The sequence below is a fragment of the Anser cygnoides genome, chromosome 1 (genome assembly GCF_040182565.1).
Source record: "Anser cygnoides isolate HZ-2024a breed goose chromosome 1, Taihu_goose_T2T_genome, whole genome shotgun sequence".
NCBI lineage: Eukaryota > Metazoa > Chordata > Aves > Anseriformes > Anatidae > Anser > Anser cygnoides.
In genome coordinates this window covers 172,719,424-172,731,864 of record NC_089873.1, presented here as the reverse complement: position 1 = coordinate 172,731,864, position 12,441 = coordinate 172,719,424, and the positions used below count along the sequence as shown (strand labels likewise).

The 12,441-nt window shown below is 38.1% G+C and overlaps 1 protein-coding gene across 4 annotated transcripts in view; it reads right to left on the bottom strand.

The window, feature by feature from the left end:
• The window catches only part of PCDH9 (protocadherin 9), a 723,381-nt gene that overhangs the window by 272,928 nt on the left and 438,012 nt on the right, over positions 1-12,441 (bottom strand). Inside the window, exons 3-4 of one of the 4 annotated variants that reach the window (XM_048051378.2) lie at positions 6,438-6,639; positions 5,411-5,544 (exon numbers count right to left, since the gene is read on the bottom strand). In XM_048051378.2, the coding sequence (XP_047907335.1) occupies positions 5,537-5,544; positions 6,438-6,639 (210 nt within the window). In that variant the 3' untranslated portion in view covers positions 5,411-5,536. Of the gene's footprint in view, positions 1-5,410; positions 5,545-6,437; positions 6,640-12,441 lie in introns of those variants that run through there. The other 3 variants (XM_048051379.2, XM_048051377.2, XM_013198843.3) reach the window with 3 other exon arrangements.

The window sequence follows — 12,441 nt, the reverse complement described above, 5'->3', positions numbered from 1 at the left end:
TATGACCAAGTGTAATACGAGACCATCTTGCCATTACTCTGAACTTTAATCATAATTAAACCACTGCCACAGAGCTATTTCTACTTATTACTGGAATTATAGTATGATTTAATACCCCTGACATCATTTGGCTAAACCACTCTAGTATTAGGTTTATTAAAATGTGAGAACTCAGGTATTTATCAGGCAGACTTACCCATATAGTATTAATATACTCAAAAAAAAAAAAATTATCCTCAAGCATTATTGGTTGTAGACAGCATTATGCCATTACTTCAAGAATATAAAGTTCCTTTGGAATTTTAAAGTAATACCTTAGTACATAATAGAATATTGTACTTAATTTGAAGGTCAGCCTTTTTACTTCATTGAAAAGTAAAAAACTTACTTTACCAAAGTAAAAGGGATGACTTTCAAAACACAGTGATTGTGTTATGGTTTTTTTCTACATCTCATTGTTTTCATAAAGTTATTACTTTGTGTTATGTAACACATATTGATACTATTTATTAATGAGGTGTAAAAACTAGACAAGCATTTACTTAGCTTCCTAAGCATACATCAGACAACATAAATATTATATTTCTGTCTGATTTTAAACCATTGGAGTTATTGCATAGATTCATCCATAGTGTATTTCAGACTTTCTCCCCAGAGCAGTTCTACCACTCCACTAAATATATGCTATTCCTTTTTATCTTTCTGAAGAAAAATGAATCACATCCACAGCTTGCAGCTATCAAAATATGATTTATCAAGCATTTCCATAAAAGTGCATATTTCCCTTTCTTTACACTAGGAGGCACATTTTTCCTTCATACAGTTCTAACTCACAGCTCTGCTGCATAAAACCCTTAGATACATTAACAATTCCAATCTAAATTTGAGTCCCTGACAACCTTTACTAAACCACAGTGAAAAGGGAATTCTTCACTAACAAGGTTTTTTTTTGATGCTGATGAAAACCACACATACAGTAGTGAAAAATAACATTCTGTGCCTGACTGCTGACAAACAAAAACATAGCTTTAGACTGACTACCGAAGAAATAATTCTCATCAAAATACATCAGACACCTGTACATTTTTAACATAACTGATGATAAAAGATGTTTGTGTCAACAGTGCATTTCATGATATACACATTGAAAACCATTAAAAAAAAAAAATATTTCGTAATGAAAGATGCCATAAAGTCATAGCATTAAGTACATTTTACAGCATTAAGTGATTTTATTTCTGTTTTTTTTTTTTTTTTTGAGGTCCTACGGAAAGTTCACGTTTTCTAAATTCTTATCTGCTATGCTAAAAGGTAAAGAACTTTCACCAGGTGATTGACCATTGGAATATCTTCTTTCAATGTATATAGGAAGTGTAATATATACACCCTCCAAGTGCAAAAGGCAGTGTTTATATGGAGAACATGTGAGATGTGAGGTCAGCATTTCACACACCAAGTACAGCTCTCCAAATATGCATATGTAAATATATACTTAACCATATATATACACATATACATTAGTTCAGATTATTCAAAAATGTTAGTTTCCAAGAAACTACAGATTCTCCTGTTTTGGTATGTGCTTTTGCTTGATGTACAGTCTTTCTCTTTTGTTTGTCATCATGGTGACAAAAAATGTTGGCAGGTAATATCCTGCTGCTTGCCATTTTTCTTGGCCCATACTTCTTGAAAAGTCACAGTCGGCAAGGCAAGCCTAAGGTTCTTAATCACTGCATTAAAACAGTTCAGTACTATTACAGTTCAGTAAAACATTGTAACATACACAAGGCTTGCCTTACAAATCAATATTATATGCAAAATTAAATCATTGCAACCATGACTCTTGAATAATGAGACTTCCTGTAGTAAATTTGAATTACTTGTTATTATCACTTAATAATGCATAACAAAACCACAGTGCTGGTGTCACTCTGTAGCGATATGTTGTTTTTAAACAAGATAAATTGTGCAAATGAAATAAAGGTGGAATTAACTAAATTGCAACCGAGAGGTTATCATAGTTCTTTGACAATTGGTTAACACTGATCAGGCAAATGCTGAAATGATAAAATACCGTAGTGAACTTAAAAAGACTCAGGGAAAAAAAGAAAAAAAAAAAAGATTTAAGTCCAAACTTGGATTTTACAAATCACTATTAAAGTTCTTATAAGTTTCATTTTTTACTTCATATTTCTAACAATGTTGTTTCCTCATAACCACAGTGACAGTGTGTGGCTGACAGTGCTACCAGTGCTACTGTTTCCAGTCTCTCTCCATTTCAGTTTCCCCCAGTGAGAGAGATTGCTGTTTTAAGATTAGTCAGATGAACATATTCTCACTGTGTATGTTTTTTTTTTTTCTTTAAATTTCTAATCGTAGCTCTTGTGTCTCTGTACAAGTTAATGATAACAAGAAATTATGACAATAAGGTTTCTTATACCTTTGTGTAATAATTTATTAAGACTTTTAACCACCATCCGCCCCCTCCCCCCATTCCCTTCAGATTTTGGTCACTGTTCAAAATATAATTAAAATAGCAACATACTAATATCGAGAAACAATGGCTGCATTTTTATTTACACAATTTTACAGCATACAATAACAAACCACATAACTCACTGAGTATTAAAGCCATTAACCAAAATTGCTCTCACCATGAGGCAACAACTTTACTATCAAGATTAACATATTCCCATGAATTGTAACAAACCTTTACTGAATAATCTTTCATAAAAGTATTGTGGGACAAGCCTGTATTTTTTTGTGCTGATTTTATTCTTGGAGGTATTAGAAAACACTCCCATAAGTACTTCTCTTTCTTTTCAGTTGAAACAGATAAAATAAGATACCCTTTATCAACATTTGTCACCTAAAGCAGGCAGCAATACATGTAGATAGGGATATTTTTACTCTCCACTAAGATATTTTTCCATCATTTTATCGCATCTCTTTTACCTCAGAATACCCCAAGAATTTTCATAAACAGCAATCCCTTAAATGGCCACCAAAATGTTTAATACAACTACTGTTTAACATTTCACTGCAATAGGACTAGAAATTCATATTAAAAGTGTCAAGGAATACAATGTCAAGATGATAATGCACCAGGTATTTTAACCATGAACATATCTAAATATCCACAAAGTAATTTTGCCCAATCACCAGCTAACATTTTCCTCTTCTGAAAATTGCCACAGTGTCTTCAATAACCATAAACTGCTTTAAACTCCCATTTCATATCTCATCCAAAAACTTGTGCCTCCAGTACCAGAATAACTTCTGACACAATGCCTAGACAATAACTTTATACTGAATAAGTCAAATCCATCTAATGGGCAGCATCACTCCTTTCCTGCCTAGGGTTTTCCTAGGATGATTTCTGTCATATTAATGACTATATCATTCATTCCTTTGGTAGTCTGTGAGATTTGGTGAGATATAGAATGTACTGTTTCAGTGTCCATTTCTATTGTGTTTAAATGGCAAATTTTTGGTAGCAGAGGGGTACAGGGTGGTCTCTGTGAGAAGAGCCCAGAAGCTGCCCCATGTTAGATAAAGGACAGTTCTGGATGTCTCCAAAAGTGACCCGCTGCTGGCCAGAGCCGAGCCAGTGACTAACATTAGTGGGGGCTCTGTGACAGCAGATTTAAGAAATGGGAAAAAAAAAAAAAAAAAAAAAAAAAAAAAAAAAGCTTTGTGCAACAGCAGCTGGGAGAGTGAGGAGTGAGAAAGAACCCTGAAGACACCAAGGTCACTGCAGAAGGAGGGCAGGAGGTGCTCAAGGCACGCAGCAGCAGTTCCCCTGCGCCCTGTGCAGAGGCCCCTGGTGGAGCAGGCTGTCCCCCTGCAGCCCATGGGTCCCACATGGAGCAGATCTCCATGCTGCAGCCCGTGGAGGAGCCCCCGGTGGAGCAGGTGGATGGGGCCTGGAGGAGGCTGCGGCCCACGGAGAGCCCCCGCAGGAGCAGGCCCCGGGCCGGAGCTGCAGCCAGTGGAGAGGAGCCCACCCAGCAGCAGGGGGCCTGAGGGAAGCTGCAGCCTGTGGGAGACCCGTGCTGGAGCAGTTTGCTCCTGGGGGATGGATGCTGTGGTACAGACCCATACTGGAGCAGTTCTTGAAGAGCTGCTGCCTGTGGGAAGCCCACACAGGATCAGTTCTGGAAGGACAGTGCCCCATGGGAGGGAGACCATGATGGTGCAGGGGCAGAGAGTGACCATGAAGGAGTAGCAAGTGACAAAATGTTACGGACTGATCGCAACCCCCATTCCCCATTCCCCTGCACTGCTCTGGGGAGGAGGTATAAGAGGGTGGATGAGGGGGAATGCATTTTTGATTTGCTTTTAGTTTCTCACTGCTGTAGTCTGTTGATAATCAACAGTCAGTTATATTAATCTCCCTTATGCGAAGTCTTTTTTGCCCATAACGGTAATTGGTGAGGGAATCTTCCTGGCCTTACCCTTGAGCCCTTTTCCATCATATGTTCTCCCCCTCTTCCTTTTGAGGCAGGGAAGTGAGAGAGTTGGGTGGAATGTAGCTGTCCATCAGGGTGAAACCACGACACCGCTCTAATTCAGTTTGATAAAAGGCAAAAGGCCTATACCTCAATACTTCACCAAACATCAGTACAGATTAATTGTTGGTTAGATTTTCATAAATTTGACATGAATTTAACATCCCCAAGACTAAAACAGGGGTAACTACAGACTATATTAAAATGTTTCGTGTAGCCTTTAACACTCATTCACTCTGTTTTTCTATTGCTGACTGTATTAGGAATGAATATATTACTGGTAATTAAAATACTACATTTGCACAACATTCTTGACAGAAAATTTGTAAAAATCACGCTTTTAGTAGCTTGATACAAAGTTTACTGAGCACGTTTTTCTGAACTCTTCTGGAGATCTATATGTCACATTCTGAAGAGTTGTGCAATTCAGAGACTGTGAAGCCAATGCAGCAGTGCCAACATGCAATGACGCCTTACAACTCCTCTCTGATCTTGTTAAATCTTTCACACATCTCATACGTGGTCAGAGAATTAACACGATAATACTACTTAAGGCCCTCACTTGCTTAAACAAATGTACCTTCTTGTTCCAAAGTCATTCATAGTTGCTAGCCTATTATAGTTCTTTGCATTTCTACATATTTAGGGTTTAAGATCATAGCCCCACCAACATTTCTGTTTTTGTGGGGAAAAAAAGGAAAAAAATATTCAGGGAAAAAAAAAAAAAAAGGGGGGGGGGGTGGGAGAAGGGGAAAAGGAAACTAGAACAAAACTTTGAGAAAGGATTTTCAATTATTTTATTTTTTTTTCGTAGAGTTTTACCCAACATACCCTCTCTGACTTCCCATTAAAGATATAAGAAAAATGCTACTAAAGCCAATATTCCACAGTTTACATTCTCATCAACCATGATTTAAATGTCGTAATTCAGATCCAGCTCTGCCCAAATGAGAACATGGACCTGAATTTCGTGCAGCAGATCCCAGGGCCACCTTCTTTCCTGGTTGTACAGGTCCAGTGAAAGTTTACTCATCTATACAAAAGGGAGAAATGTCAGAAAGAAACTAATTCTTATTTTTGTACGCCTGAGATGCAGGAGAATGAAAGTTCAATTACCTTCCAAGAGCACAGATAAAACTTTTAACTTTTACCTTTTAATCTTTGACTCCACATTCCAGACAGAAAACAGAAAGCTTAAGGGCAGTGTTATTGCCCTCTCCCAGTTTTCAGTATGTATAAGTCTCCATCTTCCAATGCAAAAATACTAGTCATAGTATTGCTTAAGACTGCACTTTTTTTTTTTTTTTGTACTGACTGTCACAATCACTTCAATCATGCACATTTATTATACAGAAGGAAAGGAAGAATTTCCAAAAGTAGGCACATACATTAAAATACACATCCAACAGTTCCAAAAAAGCATAACATCATGCCATTCCAACCCAACAAAGAAACTCTATGTTTCTTTCTGTTAGAAGGGGGAATAATAGGTGTGTTATATAAATTTGGAATTGCATTTTTCAGTGCTTCACTGATTTACTAGGTTAGTCTAACAGGTCACTCAACCACCATGTCCTTCCTCTTTTAATGTGTATTTAGAATGGCTGTCCTGAAACAAAAGACCAATGCTAAATGACAGCAGCACTGCAAACAATTACCAAGAAAAGCTCACTACCTTCTAGTATTTTCAGCTGTTCTCACTGTGCAACTGTCTGGAGATGTGTTTCTTTCTCACTGGGCATGTTTTTTTCTATAAATTACAATATGAGGCACTTCAGGCAAATTACACTATTTTCTACCAACTGTTATGAACTAAAATCATATCCCACATGCACTTAAAAACATCTCTACTATTACAAAGCTCAAAGGGATGGAAAAGAATTACCAAAGCAACTCAGAGAAGCCAGAGCAGTGAGGGTGACTCACCCGAGTTGGGGTCAGAGTTGCCATCAGCTTCAGTCCTCTTGTCCGGTGAGGCCTGGTCATAGAATTCGTCCTGCGGCTGAACCAGAGGGAGAGGGTGTGAGATCAGGGTTCCACCACCCACTGGCTCGTGGTCTCCCAGACCACTGTCACTGCAGCTTTCCTGGGAGCCATCGGGGAGGTGAAATGTAACACGGCGCTGGGACTACAAAGAAGAGCACAGGACACACTGATTAGTGCTCTTCTTTTGTGTTCTCCTGACATTTATTTATTTTTTTAAACTTTTGAAATACAAATACTGGCAATGTTTATAAGGCTTTGTTACTATCAGGTTTACTTTGTTTTTGTTTGTTTGTTGTTTTTGTTTTGTTTTAATTTATTTTTTTTCCTTTTTGATTGCTTTTGGAGAAACCCAGGGAAGATGGCAGGCAGGAGAGAAAAATGTTAAAGGTCTGCACATGAGCTGTGCAGTAATCTTTTCATAAGAAAGTGATCAGTAGACCTTTAGGTATGTTTTTTATCATTTTAAAACTATTTCTGAGAAGCAGAAGCTTTTGCAAAGTACTTTATGAAAGGCAAACAGTATCAGAAAATGTAATAAGCCTATATTTCTGAGGTAAAAAACCTGTATTATCACAGTTCATACTGGAAAAGAAAAGAATGAATAAAAATAAAAGAAATGAGAATTGAGAAAAGGGAAGGGAAGGGAAGGGAAGGGAAGGGAAGGGAAGGGAAGAAGGGAAGGGAAGGGAAGGGGAAGGGGAAGGGGAAGGGGAAGGGGAAGGGGAAGGGGAAGGGGAAGGGGAAGGGGAAGGGGAAGGGGAAGGGGAAGGGGAAGGGGAAGGGGAAGGGGAAGGGGAAGGGGAAGGGGAAGGGGAAGGGGAAGGGGAAGGGGAAGGGGAAGGGGAAGGGGAAGGGGAAGGGGAAGGGGAAGGGGAAGGGGAAGGGGAAGGGGAAGGGGAAAAGGGAAAGAAGAGAAAAGCTCACCAAGAAAGCCCACCAAGTTAAACAGAAAAAACCGCGTTGTTTTCTTTGTCATTTTTCAAGAACTGAAGGATGTACACTTACACTTAGCTGATATCAACTATATAACTAATATGGATATTTAGCATTGATAATGTAACTGTGAAACCACAGTGGTCAGCATAGAATCATAGAATGCAATGAAGGAATATGAAATTATCACTTCCATAAGACAAATAATAAATAAATGACATTTTTGCTCAAAGCAACACCGTGAATGACAGCCAGAATTACAACTCTTCCTGAACTTCTTAGGAAAAAAAAATAAAAATAAAAAATAAAATCCACATTGTACATTTGGTTTAGTTAGCCATTATTGATTTTGAACCTCTTTTATCTGGAGAAGTAACCTGACTTTGTGAGTTGTAGCCACAGAATGGTACAGTGATTACCCAAGAGCTCCAGAGCTGATAGCACTGCTGTGAACTGTTTAGCAAGAGCAACTGTGGGATTCATGAAAGGAATATTACAGGTCTTCATAGATCAGAATGCTGCATTTTTGAAGCATCAGAAACAACTAGTTCAAGATCATCTCAAGAGGGTGGTTAAATTAAGTTAAGCACATCTTCCCTCAAAAATTAGTTTCAGCATCAGGGAGCCAAAGTGATCTGGTTAGCTAGAAAGCTTTAAAATAAAGAGGTGATTCAAAAAGTTTACATTAATCTTAACTGATTTATTTATTTATTTACTAAATGAGAAAAACCTCAAGTTAATAGTATTAACTGTGTATTTGCTTATTAAAACTATTTGTTAATGGTAATTGCTACCATTTTACATGATGATCAATGTTTTCTATAAGGCTTCTTTTTAGTCACCTCCCTTGGGTGGACATACATAGTTGATTAAGTCAATTTTAGATTACTGTGTAAATCAGTATAGAAATTAATGTAATACTATTTGCTCGTGGCTGTTATTTTATAATTAGTATTTTACTTTTAAGTTCCTTTCCTAGCTCTAGGATTAGAATGCTGTAGTAGGAAAAAAAAAAAAAAAAAGTGAACAGATCCTCTGAGTCATTGAGCTGTATTAGTTTATATCAACAGAGGACCTAGTGATATTCTATCACTAAGTGATCTTTTGCTTCACACTTTGCTATTTTTTCTTATATTTTCCCCCTGGAATTGCCGTGCTGAAGAATTTTTTGAATTATTAGCAGACTCTTTGCTTTGAGTATGAGCAAAATAGCAATATTCTTAACCACACAGCTTAAAATCTTCTCTTCCCACAATTATTTTCAGTAACACAAATTTAGAGATCTGTTTTTCTAAAGTAAGAATTTATGTCACTAGTAAAATCAGTAAGCAGCAGAAGAAAAGGAGATTACATTATTTTTAAAAAATAAACTAAAAGATTGTATGGGAAAATATGAATGACGAAGAAAATAAATCCTTAAAGTAACGAGGAAGATGAAAATTTCAATTTAAGATTTTGCAAAATAATTAGCGTCCTGCAGTTAATTACTACCCAAATATAGGGGAAAAAAAAAAAAACAAAAAAAACAAAAAAAAAAACAGAAAACAAACAAACAAACATTGTATAAATGGCCAGTTTTGTGGGTTATGTAGCAAAAAATATTGATCTTGGTTAACAGAAAGCTCCTTATACTAGCCAAAATCTGCTCTGATTCTAAATTGACAGTCATCCAGTAAAATGGCAGAGGTCAAACACTAATTCTGGCAAACCCTTAGCTGACAGTTCTTTTAAGTCCATACTTTGAATTATAAAAAAAAATATATAGTCTTGGCTGTATGGTTTTCTGAGACTCTCACTAAGGACCCTACAAACCATAAAGAATTACAAAAGATCTGAAGGTCATGTAAGCAGTGATCCAGTTCCAGAGGTGATGAAAGGACAATATGCAGTCAGTGAGGAAAGTTTAAGACTAAGCACTGCCACCACCACGAGGGGAAAAACCTTCCACAAAGAGAGATTCAAAGCCAATGCTTAAGGTTAGGCATATCGTGTCACTTGCAGGGGAAGACTGTCACTCAATTTACTGGAAGCATATGAGTATGCTAAGGGATGTAAGGTGGCCGCCTGCTTTGGCAGCCCCAGCCCAGCATTGTTCTTGAAGTCCTGTCCCCACCCCTCAGGCTGGCACAGACAGCAGCTCCCTCGTGCAGACACACACACACCTCCAGCCTCACCAGCATATACACACTCACACTCACAGGTGATCCAAGCACCAGCACAGCCCCTCTGCCCACCTAGCACCCCTGTTCACATCCTGTCCCCTTTCACCTGCCGCACGGGTCCCCTACTCACTGGCTCCTCCAGCATGGGGTTTGCCAGTGAATGCACATGCACACCCCACACACAGCCGGTTTGGGGCAGACACAGATGCTGCCCCCAGCAGCTGGCACTGGGCACACGGGCTGTGACCTGTGGCCCTGCTCCAGCTGCCAGCACAGAGCTCCTGACTCCCCTCACTCATCCCCGTCCCCCAGAAGGAGGACTGGGGACACACACCGCTCCCACCCTGCTATCTGGAGGCTGAAGACCCTCAGTTGCTCCAGGAGGTGATGCTGAGACCCCACTGGCTGCAGCAGCTGCCACCACAGGACAGGGCACCCAGACACCAGCCTGACACCAGGAGTTGGCACCAAATTTCACTCAGACACAAAGGTCTCACCAGGAGCTGGCACTGAGCCCTTGAAGTGCTGACACATAGGGGACAGAGGTGAGATTAGTCAGAGAGAGAGAGTCAGGAGAAGATTAAATGACAACACAGGCCAGACTGCAGTAATCAGGCACAGAGCTCAGCCAAAGCATACTGACTAGCCCCATTTAATATCCCTTTCTGTTTTTCCTTTGTTCCTCCCTGATCTTCTTCCCCTAAAACTTCATTTATAAACTTTGCACAGTTGTTGCACTTTGCAACATTATCAAGTTATTCTAAGGAATGATAACAAGTAATTACAATTTTAATTATGCTACATATGCAGGAGTACATACAGCATGAGGTGGGGTTATTATTGAGGTCCACACCACATGTCCAAAATTCAAATCTAAAATCTGTGACATGGTTAATCATAAACCATCATTTTTAGGGGAAAAATATAATATATGGGTTTTCTTTAGATCCTGGATATTTATCCACTCTTTATTTTTAATCAGGAAATACCACATCTTTGTTATGTGAAACTCACACTAAAAGGAACATTCAGTTCCAAATATAATTTATGTCAGTTGAAAAAATACCTTGTATCAAAGCAATTTCAATATATAATTTAGGACATTTTGGCTCAATTTGGTTTTGAACCTGAGCTGAGTTTACAAATCAGAAAAAGAACTGGTAGTAGATACACCGAGTCATTGTTCTATTAGTCACCTACTGTGGCAGATTCCATAAAGCTTGTCCAGGTGAAGCATGACTTCACACCCACAAGAGATACAGAGAAAAATTAATTCTGTGTCTCTTAGATGGTGACAAAGGATAGAAAACTCCGGTGTTGATAAAGGACAGTTCAAGCATAATAGGAGCACTTTTTTTTTTTTTTTCAGACCAAGTAGTCAGCCAGCCGATACTTCTTTTAATCACAGTAAAACCAAAAGTATCTAAAATTAACCACACATGAAACTGGTCTAGCTGCTCCTTTCCTGCTACAAAATAAATAAATAAATAAATAACCTTAAAATATGTCTAGTACTTTCTAAAAATTGTAATTTGCAAAATTACTGGCTATATGTAATAGCTGTGGTACTTGAAAATGCAAATAAAAATATCAAGAAAATATCTTGGAGGACAGGGAGGAATGGAAGGGAGATGATGGGGGTATTCCTGTTCTTGTTGGCACAGGCACAGAAAAGTAGAACCTGTGCTTGGCATAGCATATCACATTTTACTTCATTAAAATATTTTATTTTAAGATACTGAAAACATTTTAAAAATACATCTTAGTTGCAGCTTATCTTTTTTTTTCTTATATTTTTCTGTCATATTTTTCTCACTTCTGTTGTCTTGATGTGAAGAATTCTAATTGAAAATAAAAAATAAAAATAAAAAGCTAGAAATATCTGGAGCATTTTCATAGTTTTCCAGTGCTGTATACACGTACTTGTACCAAAGTACTTTATTTCTGACAATCCTAGCTTTATAAAATGTATTCTGATACCACAGTTTGTAATTTTACTCCATTAAAAAAAAAATGTTTTGGAAAGTACTATCATGCATTAAAGACACAATCCTGAAATCATGTATCATAGATACTCATATAGAAGAGCTTGGGTTGGAAGATACCTTACAGATCATCTAATTCCAACCCCCCTGCCATGGGCAGGGACACCTCCCACCAGACCAACTTGCTCAAAACATCATCCAACCTGGCCTTGAACACCTCCAGGGATGGGGCATCCACAGCTTCTCTGGGCAACCTGTTCCAGTGCCTCAGTACCCTTGCAGTAAAGAATTTACTCCTAAAATCTTATCTAAATATACCCTGCTTTTAGTTTAAAACCATTCTCCCTTGTTCTATAATTATCTGCCCAAGTAAAAAGTTGCTCTCCATCTTTTTTTTAAAGTATTTTAAGTATTTATATACATATTATATATTTATATACATATATATATATATATATATATATATATATCGTATATTATTATAATATATATTATTATATATATATATATATATATATATTATATACCCTTTAAGTATTGAAAGGTTGCAATGAGGTCTCCATGGAGCCTTCTTTTCTTCAGGCTGAACATCCCCATCTCTCTCAGCCTTTCTTAGAGTAGAAGGTAGAGGTGCTCCAGCCCCTTTATCATCTTTGTGGCCCTCCTCTGGACCTGCTCTAACAGATCCACATCCTTCTTGTGCTGGGGCCCCAGATCTGGACACAGTACTCCAAGTGGGGCCTCACAAGAGCAAAGCAGAGGGGCACAATCATCTCCACTGATCTGCTGGCCTCTCTGTTGATGCAGCCCAGGATGCAGATCCTTAAGTAAGCAAAAGAATTAGTAGCTGCTGTACTTCAGAAT